The sequence below is a fragment of the Alexandromys fortis genome, unplaced genomic scaffold (genome assembly GCF_014885135.2).
Source record: "Alexandromys fortis isolate MF-2015 unplaced genomic scaffold, M_Fortis_MF-2015_v1.1 scaffold_57, whole genome shotgun sequence".
NCBI classification, from domain to species: Eukaryota; Metazoa; Chordata; class Mammalia; order Rodentia; family Cricetidae; genus Alexandromys; species Alexandromys fortis.
This window is the reverse complement of record NW_026067941.1, coordinates 1,937,982-1,956,228: the sequence shown is the minus strand read 5'-3', so window position 1 is coordinate 1,956,228 and position 18,247 is coordinate 1,937,982. Positions and strand designations below refer to the sequence as shown.

Below are 18,247 nucleotides of genomic sequence, written 5' to 3'. Positions count from 1 at the left end.
CCTGGCCCTGCGGGCACATTCATGGTGGCCAGAAAGCTCTGGAGGTCGCTCAGCTGGATGGGCTGGGTCGGGCTGGCTGCTGTGCTGGTTCCATTACCTGAGCTGGGTGCGGGGCTTGGGCTGGTCGCCGAGGCAGCTGCTGGGGCAGAAGGGGCTGGGGTGGCGCGAGCGGAAGAGGTGGTGGAGGATGGGGTGACGGCTGCCGACTGGCTCCGGGAGCTGGACGAAGAGCTGCTTGCCGGAGGCCCGCTGCTCCCCAGCAAGCTGGCCAGGCCTGGTCCAGTGAGGGCTCCAAGCCCACCCAGTCCTCCAAGGCCGGCTGGTCCGATGAGCTGCATGAGCTGGCTATGACTCATGTTCCCCAACAGGCTCTGCAGGCCACCCTCACCGCCCAGTGCCGAGAGCTCGTGGCCACCACTCCCACTTGCACCCAGTGCTCCAGGCATGGGGGGGTTGTTCAGACACTCATTGACTTTCCGACAATGCTCTTCATCTTGGTCAGTCGTGGGCTCCTGCATCCAAAAGAAGAGCCTCTTGGACCCCGCCTTAAACTTGAGCACGTAGACCCTCCCGCTGGGGCACTGAGGTACCCGCTTGAACTCACAGTCATCGGGAAAGATGATCAAGTCATCCTCCACGGTCCCAGAGGTCCTGTCTTTCCAACAGAAGTGAATGAGGGAGTCGTCCGTCTGCTGGATGTACACGAGCCCTTTCCGTTTATCTGGGGTGACCGTAGTTCCTTTTAATGACATTTTTCCTGCCCGGAACTCCACCAGATACTTGGTGGAGGATCCCCGAGAGCCGGGCACCAGGCTTGGGAACAGAGCGCCTGAAGTCGTCATCCTGGCTGTGCTCACACTCGGCCTTAGGGGCGCCGTCCGGGATCGCTCTTCCTTCTCGGCCAGTCGCATGTTTTTTAACCCATTAAAAATTTTAATTAAGAAAGGTAATCGAAAAACAGTATATCTTTGTATCTGTCATACTGCACTGTTGTCATTTTACTCAAAATAACTTAACTCTTTCCATCCACCAATGAGTTATAAACTGAGCAAGGCCACACTAACAGAAAACTGGAAATTAGCAACATGCTGGAAATCTTACAGAACAGACATGACATCAGCATCAGAGGACCATTTAATCTGTTCCCAGAAAGTCATTCAGATGATGAGTCTAAACTCCTATCTGATTTTTTTTAAAGTGGGACTAATACTCAAATCAGAGCTAAGTAACCATTCGAACACTGAAATTTCTAACCTTCCTTAAAAGTCTTTATCTGCCCCAGGATATTTAAATAAATCATGTCCACCAACTAGAAAAATATTCCAGCAGTTAAGAACACTGGCTGCTCTTCCAGAAGATACAGGCTTGATTCCCAGGACCCATTTGATGGCTCACAACCATCTGTGACTCCAGCTACAGGAAATATGATGGACTTTTCTGGCTTTTATGGGTGCCAGGCACTCACAAGGTACACAGATACACATGCAAGCAAAATACCCATATACATTTCCATTCTAGGAATGAAGGTGTAAGAAATATATAAATAGAAAAGTGAAAATGTTAAAAATCATGAGCCCATGAAATAGAGAAAATCATTCAAGAATATTTTCTCTTACATTATACAAAAAAAGATTAGAAAAATTTCTGGCTTCCTAAATATGTTGGCCCATGTTTACCATATATATTTAATTTTTAAATCCCACTTGTAGATAAAGAAAAGATAATATTCCTCTAATTTAAAACTTAATAGGCAATCTACAAGTAGAAAGGAGAGAAGTTTAAATGTTAAGATATATTCTAATGAGTAGTACCCCCACAATCTCACACACACACCCCACCCATTAAAAGACTTATAAAATAAAAAAGACATAAAAACAACTCACAATGCCAAAATCTAGATCCAAACACAGCTACTGCCAGATTGTTTAATGAATCCCCACTAAGTCCGAGGCTGAAAGAACAGACTTAAAACTTCACATAATGATATAATGATGCTGTTCCAAGGGAAAGCCACCTGTTATGTAGAAAAGGTACAGAAAGCCTCTCCCCTTATTTTTCTATACCCCAAAGAAGCAATGCTGAACAACACTCAGGACCACGCTGATGCTATTAGCCCTCCCAGTGTATTTTTCTCCTCATGCAAATATAAATTGTCCCATGTCCATTAGAACAGAACTTCAAACTAAAGAAGTTACTTGAAATCAGAAGGTACAAAAGAAAGAATTGACAATACAATCACCTTTTGTAAAATATCATAGATAAAAAAAGAGCAATCATGAAAACTGATTTTTATTTGAATACTCAGGTTTTTCTCTGTATACTCATAAAAGTAATTTCCAACAGCAAAACTCATAAAATAATTTATTTAATTATCACCTGGATATTGAGGCAATAGGCTAAGAAACATTCCTTGTATTCCAACAGTGGGCAAACAATGGGTCTGGATAGAGTTGTTATCCTGTAAAGCAGAATAAACAAGAAAAAAACTGGGGAGTGGGGGCACTACAACAAACTAAAATCAAGAAGTTCTCAGTACATCCTGACAGCCATAGAAGCACATAAAACAAATGGCTTCTTGCAACAGTAAAAGAAATCTTTCAAGGGAAAACTGGCTGAAAGAAAGCCATTGATATAAGATTAAAGGAACCAGGGAAAGTTAAAAAAACATGCCAGGAAAACAAAAATGTTGTAACAAAATCAAAAATAAAGGCACAAGGTTAGTAATAATTGATATCACATAAAATAAAGTCAGAGGCACAAAAAAATTTCAGACATGCTTTTCAAGGAACATGGGACTCACAATAACAAGACTGGAATGACTGAGAATAGATGATAAATAGGAAAATAATGAGAATGGGATTTTAGCCTCAAAATTACACAAAGCAAACAAAAAGAAAAGAAGAGGGAGGAGGAAAAGGGACAGAGAATATGAATGAGAATGAGAAAATGTTCTTTATTGGAGGGAAAACATTGAGAACAAAACAGAAGAGTTTACAGCAATTGGTACTAGAGTAGTCGGGCCAATAAATGACCCTTAGGTAGGAACATATTCTCACAGAGCAGAAGTGGGAAAAGGAGCAGAATAAAGACCTTATTTAAAAAAAAAAACAAACCAAAAATCTGAAGAGTTGCATAGTTTCTATAACACTAAATGGCAGAAAACTCTGAAACAATGTCTATAGAGGTTTTTAAAGGAAAAGAGTGTTCTTTAGAAACAACATAAGTCTTCACATTTAGAGACCAGAAAACAAAAGTCCATGATTGAGGCAGTCTATAAGACTCCTCCAATAGGCATAATGAAGTCCACTGAGTGGATTAAGACAGAAACATAGCCTCTCAGTTCTAGAAGCTGAGGCTAAAATCAAAGTATCTGTGGGGCCATGATTTCTGTGGTCTGGGGAATGAAGGCTCCTTGACTATTCCATGGTCTCTGGCTCTCTTGGGGAGGCCTGGTCTTTGAATTGCCCTATTGTGGGGGTTACCAACAATGCTTGGCCTATGGAAATACTATTTCACATTCCTCCTCTGCTGGAAAGTGGCATTCTTCTTATGTGTTCCAAGTCTTAATAATCAAATTCCCATCTTCTTAAAAGACAAGAATCATTAAACCAGATTCCACCTAAATTCAGGGCAACTCACCTTAACCCAGTATGGTCCCACTTTATTCTGACTGAATGTGAAAAAGATCTGTGGAGCTATGGCCAGAGGCACCAGTTTCAGATGTTAGCAATACAATTCTACTTGTTATAGGGGATAAATACTTGAGGCTCACAAGAAGGAGTAGAATTTCCAACTATAAGAATAAGGAAAATAAAGCTGGGCGGTGGTGGCGCACACCTTTAATCCCAGCACTTGGGAGGCAGAGGCAGGCGGATCTAGAAGAGCTAGTTCCAGAACAGGAACCAAAAAAGCTACAGAGAAACCCTGTCTCCAAAAATCAAAAAAAAAAAAAATGAATAAGGAAAATATGAAACATTCAGTGAATCTTGATTCACTGAAGACTTTCCTCAGGCCCAGTGTTATTAATCAAGCGGGCTGGAATGTGCATAGGCACACTGTGCAGACCTAGGACACACAGGACTCCACAACAGCCCTTGAGCTGCATCTCTTCCTGGTTCCCTTGCCTAGAAGCTAAATCACGACCAATGTATTTTAGACAACACCAGTATCATTCTTTCTACCACTTACTAAGAGTGGCTCAACTATTTTAAACACATTTGGTAAAGCATTTCAGACTTAGTAAATGAAAAGTGCATTATTTTTTTCTCTTTCTCTAAAAAAGTAACGTAGAAAATATAAATTGTAATTAAGTTGTGGGTTTCCTTCAGAAATTGAGAAATAATTTTTTCACATATTTAAATCTCATACTAAACTATATGATTCATTAGATTTTAATAAATTCTTCTCTGGCCTGAATTCTGTGACTGGACCTGTATTAAGAATACTTCAAAGAATTACTGTCAGCAACTCTGAGCAAGGTGAAACCTCTCTGACCTTCAGACAAGGTGGAAATAGGCTCACGTTTTTGGGTCTCCACACATAGTCAAGCAGTGTATCTCCTTCTAACTATTCATTTTTAATTTATATTTTTTAAACTGGATTACAAAGTGGTAGGTCGCTTTCTAGTCAAATAAGCACTGTAGAGCTGGGTGATGAAGTGGTGGGACTCTATAAGGTTAGACTCCGGGTCAGGCTCAGGGACTTTTGGAATTCTGAGGCCTGATCTATATGAAAGATCACAGATTGTTGGATTCTGTTTCTTGGTCCTGGTCTAGGGGCAAGGCAGTGTCAGGGTGTTCTTTCCTTGGATCGTTTACCCTACAGGTACTACAACTAATCTTGATCTTTTATAAAGCCAAGAAAATGAGTAAGCTTTACTAAAGGTCATTCATACCATCCACTGATACCACCATGGACAGAATGAGAAGAAAGTGTGATCTACAGAGCAACGAAAACAAAAAGTTGGTCAGAGAATGGATCCACTGGATTCTATATTCTACTAAGTGACTCTAGAGAGGAAGTGTCACATAGGGAAATTACAATGCATTTCACATATCAAGCTTTACCTTTTAGGTCTGGTTTCTGGTTTCATCTAAGGCTATTCAGCTGCTCTCTGATGAACAAAGATGTAAAATTTTCACACTTTGTGCAACATATAAAAATTGTACTACCAGGCTTGTTTTTATTATTCATTAGCCTACGGTTCATCACCTCTCTAGGTTCTCCAGCCCGCAGCTGAAAACTAATACTTTACTTCTACATATAGCCCAGGTGCTAGGAAAGACTCCACAGCTACATCTATGCCTGATATCCAGGAAAACACAAAAATAAAGCACAAAATTTGAGTCTACTGCACCTGTAAAGTCTAAATGGGCTTAAGTCTCAGTCCTCGCTTCTCAATGCATCCCTTGGCAAACCCTGGAGCCCCACAGACAGGTATTCTGTACCCCAGACAGCATTACCACTACGGGTCTTATTGGTGATCTGGGTTTGTTGGTGGTGGTATGCTTATTCTTTTCTTTGGTTTAGTTAACTTGACACAAACTGAAGTTACCTGGGAAGAAGGACCCTTCAAGAATTGCTTCTACCAAGTTGTGTCTGTGGGGCACTTCTTGATAAATGGTTGATGCGGCAGGGCCCATCCCACTATAGCTGGGGTAATCCCTGGGAAGGTGGTCCTGGGATATATATATATATAACAAAACAAACAAACAAACAAAAACCCAGCCATTAAAACTGTCTCCCTCTGTAATCTCTGGTTCAGTTCCTTCCTCAAGAGTCCTGCCTTAAATTCTTAACTTGGCTTCCCTTGAATATAATCATAACCTGTAAGCCTAAATAAATAAGCCCTTTGCTCCCCCAAGTTCTTTTTCATCTATGTTTTATCACAGCAACAGAAAAAGAAACAGATAATTTCCTTTTTGGTCAAGGGCAAGTTTTAGGTTGACATTATTAACCCCTACTAGATTCCCAAACTCCTCAAACTCCAACGGATTTAAATAAAGCCATCTTTTTTTCTTATTGCTATTGTTGTTGTTACAAATTTTGGCACATTCCCTTCAGTAACACAACCTGATTACTCAGGGTTTTTTTTTAATTTACAAATTATCTTCTTCTACAGTCAAAATCCATCTACTTCCTCCCCTCCCACTCACTTTTTTAATGATCCATTCTACTGGATTATAAATAAATCCCTTTCTCTTCTAGATTCTTTTCTTCTGCAAATAGTCATAAATAACAGACCTCTGAAGTGTCTGCTGATCACTTCATCACATCCACTAAACTGCTGCATCCTTCATCCTGTTTCCCTGGCTCTTTGGCCCAATGACATCATCAGGCAAGACTTGCTATCACTATTTACGTGTCATACTGTCTATTAGTGGAAGCTCTTTAAAACACAACACTAAAGTTTTATAACATTGAACTCCCCAGAGTATAATATATTCCAGGAAAAGTTTATGCAATGAATAAAAACAACAGACATTGAAAGAAATGCAAAACACACACAAAACAACACAACTTTCAATGTTTCCCCAGAGATATGACATGCTTTGTCAGTGATCAATCCTCAGTAATGAATAGAGACATAGGATCAAATTTCTTTCCTTTCACACAGCTGTCTATGAATACTCTGGAAGAGAATTTGGTCAACAACATACCCTTCTCTCCCAACTCTGCTCAAGGATCCAGTCTCAAGAACGAGAGTCAGTGGGCATGTAGAATTGGCACTTGCACACACAAAAACATGCATACTACATGGATAAAGATTTAGCAACATTAATCAAGGATAGCCCCACTGTTCTTCAAGATGTTGGAAAACCTTACTCTTTCAAACATAAAACTGAAAATAACCTTAGGTGGGGTTTCTGAATCCTCCATAAGTCTAAAACAGATTTTCTTGCATTCATGCAAGCTTTGCCTTCTGGCCATGTGATATCTTCCCATTCCCCAGTATAATCTTTCTTAACACAACCTATTCTAATGCACCTTCTTCAGAATTGATTTGCTTCCCTGAATGCAAAAACCACTCTTATTTTGAAGCATTTTCTAAAAACTTAAAGACTTTTCCTTTTAAAACCTCTAATGTTTATATCCATACCATTTATTTGGCATTTACAACCAGCTGTTAATGTTATAACTTTTCTGATATAAGATTTCAGCCAAAATCTCCCAGTAGAAATGCAATATACATCATGAACATTGATAGCCAGCTGTAGCATGACAAGTTCATTCCAAGGTTAAAGTGCTTGAAGAGTAACCTAAGCCAAAGTAGGCATGAAGTAATGATCTCCACCTACGCCTGGAACAGGATTGAAGCAATAAAATCCACAAAAGTGGGACTGAACCAGCTACCTAAGCCTGAGTGGGCCTGAGGAAGCAAGCTCCACAGGAACAGGAGCCTGAAGCCAATCCAGTCCCAGGGCACTAGAATACCAGGATTGAGCCAGCGACCTGGTCCAGAGCAGACTGGAGACAGCGAACTCAACAAGAACAGGTACAGGGAAATAACTACTGAGCAAGTGAACCAGAGTCAGAGAAAGCTGAGGGTCTGGATGTGAATCTGGCACCTCCTGAAATGGAAAAGCTTCTCTAAAGCAAAGAACATGACCAACAAGACTATTGTTTTCAACAGCCTACAGGATGGGAAAAGATCTTTTCTAACCCCACATTAGACAGAGGTCTAATCTCCAAAATAAACAAAAACAAAGAACTAAAGAAATTGGTCATCAAAATAACACATAATCCAATAAAAAAAAAATAAAGAAGAAGTACAGACCTAGACAGAGAACTCTCAACAGAGGAATCTAAAATGGCTGAAAGGCACTTAAGGAACACTTAAGGATGTTCAACATCCTTAGTCATCAGAGAATTCAACTCAAAACAACTCTGAGATTCCATCTTACACCTGTAAGAATGGCCAAGATCAAAAACACTGATGACAATTTATGCTGGAGAGGTTGTGGGGAAAGGGGAACACTTCTGCATTGCTGGTCGGAATGGAAGCTGGTACAGCCTCTTTGGATGTCAGTGTGATGATGTCTCAGAAAATTAGGAAATAACCTTCCTCAAGACCCAGTAATACCACTTTGGGGTATATATCCAAAGGATGCTCAATCCTGTCACAAGGACATGTGCTCACCTATGTTCATAGAAGCATTATTTGTTATAGCCAGAACCTGGAAACAACCTAAATGCCCCTCAACCAATGAATGGACAAGGAAAATGTGGTACATTTACACAATGGAGTACTACAGAACTGAAAAAATAATGACATCTTGAATTTTGCAGGAAAATGGATGGAGCTAAAAAACATTTTGAGTGAGGTAACCCAGACACAGAAGGACAATTATCACATGTACTCACTCATAGGTGGTTTTTAAACATAAAGCAAAGAAAACCAGTCTACAATCACAACCCCAAAGAACTTAGACAACAATGAGGACACTAAGAGAGACAAACATAGATCTAATCTACATGGGAAGTAGAAAAAGACAGGATCTCCTAAGTAAATTGGGAACACGGGGACCTTGGGGGAGGGCTGAAGGGGAGGAGAGAGGCTGGGGGGGGCGGGCAGAGAAAAATGTAGAGTTCAATAAAAATCAGCAAAATAAGAAAGATAAAAAAAGTGCTTGAAGAAGAAGGAAATGGAAACCAGTGGGAAGAATAATGGTATGCCTAAGTGTAGAGTTGACAGTACGGCTTTCCTTTTGCTATCTAGATAAGCTATGCTCTCTCCAACAAAATTGGATGGAAGTATGAAGAGAAATAAAAGAACTTCAAGTTCGTACAGGCTTGATGTGGGAGTGTCATATATCAATCTGTTGATTTCATTGGTTAAGCAATAAAGGAACTCCTTGGCCCTGATAGGTTAAAAGATAGATGGGAGGAGGAAACAGGAGGAAGAGGAAGTGAGGTCAGACTCTGCTCTGCTCCTGGAGTGACCCGACAGCTCTGCTGGAGCAGAGACGCCATGCTCAACTCTCCCAGGATGGACAGAGGCTAGAATCTTCCCGGTAAGCGCACCTTGGGGTGCTTACACACATCATTAGAAATGGGCTAGTCCAGGTGCGAGAATTAGCCTGTAAGGGCTAGAGTTCATGGGCCAAGCAGTTCTTAAATGAATACAGTTTGTGTATTGTTATTTCAGGCATGAGCTAGCAAGCAGCTGGGGTGTTGGGGACGCAGCCCCGCCGCTCATATTTCAACACAGGCTATGATCAATGGAAAGTTAAAAACATAGCTGAAGTAACCCACTCTGGTTTGGAAATAGCAAACAAGCATGTAGTGGTATTAAGGAGTATCAGCAAGTGATTATGCCATTTGATCACTTAACTTGTTTTTTAAAGTACTTTTAAGTGAGAATAATGAAAAGGAAACATACAATGAGGCTATGATTCATAAGAACTGTACTAACACATATTTGGTTTCTCAAAGATGTCTGAATACAGTAATAGATGAAGAAGAGTTCCAATGATTTATGGTCCCACTGGGAACATTGCTGGTGTGAACCATTATACACATGCCATGATTCAGTAGTTGGGGGCTTCCAGGGAAAATATAAGAAGGGCTATGGGGTCTGAGAGAATGATATTCTAGCTTTCAGAATCTCAGGTTTTTTTTTCTCATCATTTTATAAATCCTAACTAGAACCTGGGATGAGACTCAGTAGGTATAGTGCTTGCTGTACAAGTATAGAAATCTGAGGTTTGAATCTTCAAGACCCACATAAAAACAGAACATCAGGGTAATACATTTAACCCCAGAATTTGAGATTAGAGAAAATTGATTCATGGGGGCCTCACCAGCTTAGTCAGTAAGTAGGTTTCTCATTTCAATAAGGGAACCTATCTAAAAGCCCAATATGGAGAACAAGTGACGAAGATAACCTATATAATTCTCTGGCCACAACACAAGTACAAATGGGAGAGGGAGACATAGTGAGAGGGAGAGGGGGAGAAAGAGAGAGAGACAGAGACAGAGACTCTTTCATGACTACATGACTACAAGAGTAGTAAGATTGGCTTTTTTCCCCAGGTCGCAGAAAGCAGCTCTGTGTGGTACTACAGACTCATAAATAGAACATAAACACAAATGTATGCACTGAGTTTCATAAATCACACAATGCACATTGTTTTACATCTTCACCTACCTGAAGTTGTGATGGAGCTAATATATTAGGAATCATTAATTATGGTAGATTTCCTCCAAACTTGATATTAAGGCCTTGGGGATAGAGGTGGCAGCTTAAGCTCACTATGTGTGGTATAGTCAAATTGTGCTCATCTTACAAATGAAGCACACAAAGATGGGAGATGAGAACCACACTCCAAAGTCGAGGGCCCCAATGCCAGCTTTTATGGATCATCAGCACCATAGAAAAATATTAATAAAAATAATAATGTTGTTACTTTCTCAGTACTAGCCAAGAAGTAAAAGTATTTTTTGAGCTGAAGACATGAAGAAATAACTCAATGTGCTAGGAATTTCTGCAAGACCTAAACCCTAAACACTTTGCACAATGTGATATTCTGAGTAACTAACACGATATCTTACAGATAGCACTATTATAAAAGGATTTACAAAAGAGTATACAAGAAAGAAGGCAAAAGAGCAGGCAGTAGCAATATACAATGGTGCGATTGGTTCCATAATCATCCAACATCTTGGGCTAACATGAAGCTTTCAAGGCTGTTGACTAACCAAATGAATCTCTGAAGCTAGAACCCAAGAACCGGGACTTCGAACATTCCAGATGATTCTCATGGCCATTATTAAAATTTGAAAACCAGAGCACATTAGCAAAAAGCACTACACTGTACACAAGAAAGGTGTAAATATCACAAATAAAAATAGAAACATAAGCAACCAGGGAAATGGGAAAGAAATAAAACCTAAATAGTGGGGAGGGGAGGACAAACACAGAAAGTTAGCTATAAACTATGTAAATGTAAAAAGCATTTAAATATAAATGCCCAAACATTAAAGAATCAAGAACTCTGAAAGCCCTGGGATGAAGGATAATTTCATCACTATGCAAGAGTCCAGGGTACCATATGAGACATCATTAGGATAATTAAATAATTAACACATGTAGGATTAAATTCCTCTTGGGGCAAATGATAATGAACAAGAAACACCTAATGTAGTTTCACAAATGACTCTTCAAATATCGCAGACAAAGAGATCTGAACTAAATAAGAGAAAAGTGAAAAAGTATCTTCTCACAGTCAGCTATAACTTAGAGAAAAGAGTCAGAGGTAGCAAATTAATTCATGCTACTCAAGTAAGGCAGACATGAGGAGACAAGCTTTTAAAATTATCAAGGAGTGGGGGGAAGACTAGGAAAAGAAAAATGCTGCTAAAAACAGAGTAGGGCACAGAATTAATGAAGACTAAACTAACTCAGAAACTAATTCTTTTTAATTTGTCTTTGACAAGAAAAATGAAGAAGACATATTTGTATAATTAGAGAGAATGAAGACTTTGCAAAAATAGCGACTGACAAAAAGCAGATGTGGAACACTTGACAAAACTGAACTCACACCAATCAGTAGGCCTGGCTGGGAAGCTGAGCCTCTCAAGAGAATTCAACTCACACACTTATGGGCTCATTTAAACTCATTATGGAAATATAACAGGAAATGGGAAAACAGAAAATCTGAGAAGAGGGAAAAATAATGAAAGAGTCTATCAGTCTTAGCATGGCTAAAAGAGAAATGTTGGATTTTAGTAGTGAAATCAGTGACACTCTCACCCAGATTGTGAGTTCCATGAGCCTAGAAGCAATCTTCTTACACTCTTCAGCAGAGCTGGAGCAAGCAATATTTGCTCCCAGAGGAAATATGAGAAAACACTATGAGCTGCAACGGGAATGCTACCAAATCTCTCCATGTCCTCTCCGCAGAAAGAAAAATGCACCACATGGCAATTTTTTTTCTTTCCTAATAACATAATGGCAAAGGAAAAGTACATATACATCTGATAATTTAAAAATAAATTAAAACAAAAACTTCAAGAACAAAGAATATTTGAGATACTTTTTTAAGATTCCAAAAAGGTACAATACACAATCCATAATATAAATATGAAAAAATCTTTTTAGGATTTTGTTTTGAAATAAATTACTGAGTATTTAGAGAACATGCAAAGTTAAAGACATAGACATAATTCTAAAAGGCACCTTTACCATGAAGATTATTTGGCTGAATAAAGTAGTAAGGCATCTCACATTCAAACACAATCCATTCACATTCAAAACACTCAAATACTTGGTATTAATTTATCCCCAATATATAAATAGTGTGAACAGACAAATTTATATGGAGGCCTATGCTGCCAGGAGGTTGATATTACGTTAGGGGTGAAAAGAGCATAAGCAGTTCTGAAGTAATAAAAACATACATTAAAACAATTACTACATGAAAATTTTCAATATGTGAGGGGAATTTCATTTTTTAACAGATCATAGTGTGTTTCACTATATAATGCATAGTATGCATTAATAAGCACATACCAAACAAACCAAACTAAAAGCCATATACATATGCATGACTCATGTAAAGGAAGGGGATAGGACATCTATAACATCATTTGTGTAAATAATAACAGCTTGGGCCTAAAAAACACATCTTGAATCATATTCCAGAATCTTCTCATTAAGAGGCCAAGGCTCATGTGGATAAATGGTTGATGACAGACACCAGACAAAAAATGAGTACAATGAAGGTCTAAGACATGGCAAAATTGACATCCCCAGTCAATTTGTACAGATGCTGGGGACGAGGGGCAAACCTCTTTTAAAAATAACCCAGATGCCTACTGCAGTGGTATATACCCATAATCCCAGTATCCGAGAGGTTAGGACGGGGAAATTACAAGCAGGGCCAGGCTATGCACTGTAATGACACCCTATCTTGAAGAAATAAGAATAAACACAATGAGTGACACAAGAATAGCAATCTCTTGTCTTGAATCACTTCCCTGGGTTAATTCTAGAGGCTAAATGCAATAATAATTAATAACAATGATCACTACTAATGTAATTCTTATGTTCCATAATATCTAACATGGGTAGTAAAAAAATCAATAAAAAATCATTCGATGTAAGAATAAAGAACGAGGGTGGGTGACACATGCTTCAGTGTTAAACCCATCACTGTTCACTGTGAGGGTTAAACCTTTCAACTTGGTACAATCTAGAATTGTCTAGGAGAAAAGCTTCAACTGCTTGTGAAAGACTATCTAGAGTAGAGGAATTGGGAATATCACCCTACTATGGATGGTACCATTCCATGAACTAGAGTCCCAAACTCAGTACCAGCATTCATCTCCCTTTGCTTCCTGACAATGGATGTAATTATGAACCGCTGTCTCAAGCTCCTGCTGCCACGATGAACTATACCCAAACCTATGAGTCAAAATAAACCCTTTCCGCTTAATTTGGATTTCTTAGGATATTTAATCACTGCAACAGGAAAATTAAAAATACACTCATTTACTTATCCACTCAACAAAAATGAGATAGCATTATAAAGGGAGTACAGTAACTATATGTGTAACCCAGACAGTTCTGGAAATTAATAAGATGATGGAGTATTGTTTCCTAGAAATGAATGTCCATTGAATATCCAAGATTTAACTAATTCAAATACAAGCAGAAAGGACTAAAATACAGGACCTTATAATAAAGGTTTTTAAATGAGTTCTCCTGATGCTAGGTAATAATTTATATAAGAGCCTGGATCATTCAGAATAATAGGAATCAAAGAACATATTGAGGGCAAATTTAAATATGGTCTATAGTCCATGGAGAGCAACTTATGTATTTGATACTATGGAGTGTTTTCTGATCACATCTTCACTCGGTGCTAAACACCTTCATTCTCTATCTTTGCAATTTGCATCCCAGTAGTTGAGCAATTTAAAAACTTAAAAAACTCCTAAGATAAACATAAGGAGTTAGATAGAATGGCCAACAGCCAAACAGCATAGGAGGAAAAAAATAGACAGATGGCATGAGAAGCAGACAGAATCAGCTGAAAAGAAATGAAAGACTGGAGGTAGTTCTGAGTAAGGGAAACTATGCAAGTCTCCATGAATGAAGAGGAGCCTCTGATCTAGTATAAAACAACTCACAAAGAAAATGTGGATAAAGTTCAACAGAAGCATCACTACCAAGTTTAAGATAATACACATCAATCATTAAAAAGGTTTCTGGGGTGGGGTGGGATGGGGTAAGAGGAAATGGGAGAGAAAAGTGAGAAGGGGGGGATGGGGGAACTTGGGGGAATAGGATGGTTGGGATAAAAAAAAAGGGTGAATATGGGAGCAGGGAAGTATGTATCCTAATTAAGGGAGCCATCTTAGGGTTGGCAAGAGACTTTACTCTAGAGGGACTCCCAGGTGTCCAGGGAGATGTCCCCAGTTAGTTCCTTGGGCAGCTGAAGAGAGGGAACCTGAAATGACCCTATCCTATAGCCATACTGATGACTATCTTGCATATCACCATAGAACCTTCATCTGGCGATGGATGGAGATAGAGACAGAGACCCACATTGGAGCACCGGACTGAGCTCCCAAGGTCCCAATGAGGAGCAGAAGGAGGGAGAACATGAGCAAGGAAGTCAGGACCGTGAGTGGTGCACCCACTCACTGAGAGAGTGGGGCTGATCTATTGGGAGCTCACCAAGGCCAGCTGGACTGGGACTGAATAAGCATGGGATTAAAAACGGACTACCTGAACATGGCAGACAATGAGGGCTGCTGAGAAGCCAAGGACAATGGCACTGGGTTTTGATCCTACTGCATGAACTGGCTTTGTGGGAGCCTAGCCTATTTGGATGCTCACCTTCCTAGACCTGGATGGAGGGGGAAGGACCTTGGACTGCCCACAGGGCAGGGAAGACTGCTCTTCAGACTGGAAAGGGAGGGGGAAAGGAGTAGGGGAGGGGGAGAAGTGTAGGGGGAGGAGGAAGGGGAGGGGGAGGGAAATATGAGGCTGGGAGGAGGTGGAAGTTTTTTCAAATAAAAAAACAGGTTTCTGAATTTTTTATTGTTTTGTGTGTGCGTGTGTGCGCGCGCACACGTGGCTGTCTATATTTCTTTAGGTTTTTCTTTGTTTGTTTTTCATGCTGGTTTGATTGTTTTTTCTTTCTATTTGCCTGTTTGTTTTCTAAATAGAGAGAGAAAGAGGCATGGAGTTGGATGGGTAGGGTGTAGGGAGGATCTGGAAGAAGCTGAAGTAGGGGAAATGAGCGATCAGAATATACTGTTTGGAAAAAAGTTTATCTTCAATAAAGTAATAAATATAAAAAAGAAAAATCTGAATAAAGTTTGACAAAGTAATCAAACTAGAAAAATACACAGCACACAACTTTCCATTGTTTTCACTTCAAAGATTCTGTGTTCTGGAAATTTAAGTTACACTGAAAATCAGAATCTTAAAACACTACTTTTAAAGAAAAACACAAACAGAAACAAAACCCTGGGTGTTGCTAATTTTCTTTTAAAAGAAAATATGACATAGCAGAAATGTAATACACACAGAGACAGACAGAGATGAATACACTGAGAAACAAAGAAAGAGAGAGAAAGAGGAGAGAAGAGACAGAGAGGAGAAAGAGTATATGACATAGCAGGATAATGATAAAGAATTAATTACAAAAGCAAAGAACCAGATGAATCTGTCCATGATCTCACAAGAGACTTGGCACACAAGGACAGAAAAAATGATTATCAAGCTCAAAATATTTTTAAGCAATATAAATGGTGGATTGGGTTTTTTACTTTATCCTGCACTGATTCAAAGTTAGTAATGTTGCAGGCTGTTCCTCTGCCTCCCCAGTCTATTCTACCTCATTCTCCAGAAAACAAAAGCACGCCTAGTGTCAATGTACAGTGTAGAGCATTTGCAAAATGACTTGGTGGGAAAGCACTGAGGTTTGCAAATACAGAAAAGAAAATATGCTGTGAATGCCAGAGGGGGGAGCTCAGAGCAAAGGGAAAGATCAAGATTATATATGCAAGAAGAAAAATACTACGAAAAGCTCCAGCTTTCACAAAGTATCTTTTTCTCTTTTTCAGTAGTCTCTTTTGAAGGCTGTATTATAATACCCACAGAAATACTGTCCCTGTTCCACTCCCATCAGCCACCCCAACTTGAGGGAAAATAAATAGAAGTACTGCTGAGAGTAAACAGGCTAAACATTGGCCAGGTTTCTGAGCCCTTTGCTTTAGGGAGGTCTCTGGCACCCCAGCCTTTCCTTTCCAATCAGTTTTGATTGCAAATGAGACCACACAGTAGGGTTGGCATCTAATGATGCTGAAGGCATAGAGAAGAAATTAGCCCAAGACAATCATTATTTTAAAAAGGTACTTGGCCTCCTCCAGCTTCCTTTATATGTTTACTTCTAAAAACAAAATGGAATTTTAATAGGCTCTTTCCATAATTAAAGAGACTGTGGATTCACTTCCCTTTTTACAACTAAGAAAATACAATTATTTGATCGAACAAAAAGAGGAAGCCACTACCATAATCCCCTAAAAACAATTTTCAAGAACAAGCAGATTTGGGAAAACAGCCAATATCAACCAAAACCTTCTTCCAGATCTGTACTGTTTGCAGCCTTGTGACAGATTTCCATCCCTAAATAGCGCCTATTTTGATGCTGGTTCTGTGACAGGCTGGTGCTATGAAATGGTAAAGTTATGATTCTACATGGAAAGCCAATGCTCTAAAATCAGTGCCCAGAAAAAGCCTTTAAAACAGCATCCTCTTGGATCTCTTAGATACAGTCACAACAATATTGAGTAAAAACTTCCCTACAACTCAGCAGCAAACAATCTTGATCATAAATACTCAGGATCATGAATACTCTAGGATTCGGCTGTAGGTGAGCTCACTTAGAGTTAGTGCAAAGCTACAGATCAAAGCCAGCATTGGTCATTCATCTCCATCAATTAGAAGCTACTAAAGAGCATGCTAACTCATGACAACTGATAGAACTAGAAAAGGCCAAGTCCAAAGCATAAACACAGATCTAGCGTTTTGCTATGGCAAATCTGTTAACAGGTCATTCATTGGTCATGGGAAGTCACATGTCCAAACCCAATATCAGGAGCAAAGACTTACAATGCTTCCATGGAAGATGGAAGAGATATGATGAGCTAAGTTAAAAATGAATATCTGCTGAATATACTACAATCTTAGATACAGAGCTAGAGGGGAGACTAGTGGTTCACACCTCATATCCTAATGATAATGTTATTCTAAGGAATTCCATCTTTACTACACCTTGGTTAATGGGGGAAAAAAAAGACCAGTCTATATAAGTTTGTCATTTAAGAAACCATTAGAAAATAGACATTAAATAAGAAAAGTAACTGTAAAATTATAACTATGTTTAATTTCTAAGTAAGAAACATGCTGACAAATAAAGGACAATTAATTACAGAAACAGTGATCAGCGTGATTAGATAAACTAGTGTTTGGGTCCATGTATTTCCTAAGCTGTCTACCTAATAACAGCATCAATAATATTTTATGCAATATTAGCTTTCCATAGAAAAAACACTAGAGAGCAAAATTACAAAGAAATGAGAAGAATGATTGTGACAAGGTTTCCAACTTGGATGTATTAAGCAATAGTTGTGACATTAGCAGAAACTGGAAGAACACAGACAGCTCAGACAGCAGAAAGCAGAGACAATCAGAGTTACAGCAACTAAAAACAAACATTTATAATAAAGTTTAAATACTCTATCAACAAACATTTAAGAGTTAAGCTGTCAACCACATAACCAGTTAAATCCTATTAGACACAAGTGTGTGTGTATGTGTGTGAGATTTCAAATGAAGTCTCTGGGCTCACAGTTCCCTTCCAACTACTGAATATCTGCTGTGTCCCATATAGAAACGCGCCAGAACTGCCAAGAAGTAGAAAGAATTTTTACTCACATTTTACAAAGAGGGGAATGTGCCCTCATCTATGATGTAGAAAAGTAATCATAGGGGCAGCTTTTGAATATGAATCTAAATAAAAGCTTGTGAGAATTCCTTTCCCTTATACCACCATGCTAACTGTACAATGGTGCTTGATTTCATACCTTAAGAAAAAGAATAACTCTTGTATATTCTCCCACATTCAACCTATGCATTACATGGATGGAATAGATGAAGAATACAATTACAATAAAAACAGATTTATGATCCTCTTTAAAATGTATCCACAAATTTGGAAAAATATAA

At 39.1% G+C, this 18,247-nt stretch overlaps 2 protein-coding genes across 4 annotated transcripts in view; both read right to left on the bottom strand.

Annotated features, from left to right (window-relative positions):
- Positions 1–18,247, bottom strand: part of Exoc4 (exocyst complex component 4) — a 739,210-nt gene that overhangs the window by 546,342 nt on the left and 174,621 nt on the right. The gene's annotated exons all lie outside the window — the stretch shown is intronic.
- Positions 3–926, bottom strand: LOC126505203 (proteasomal ubiquitin receptor ADRM1-like; the record flags this gene model as incomplete). Its single annotated transcript, XM_050147989.1, has 1 exon — positions 3–926. A coding segment is annotated over exon 1 (909 nt), but the record flags the coding sequence as incomplete, so codon positions are not given.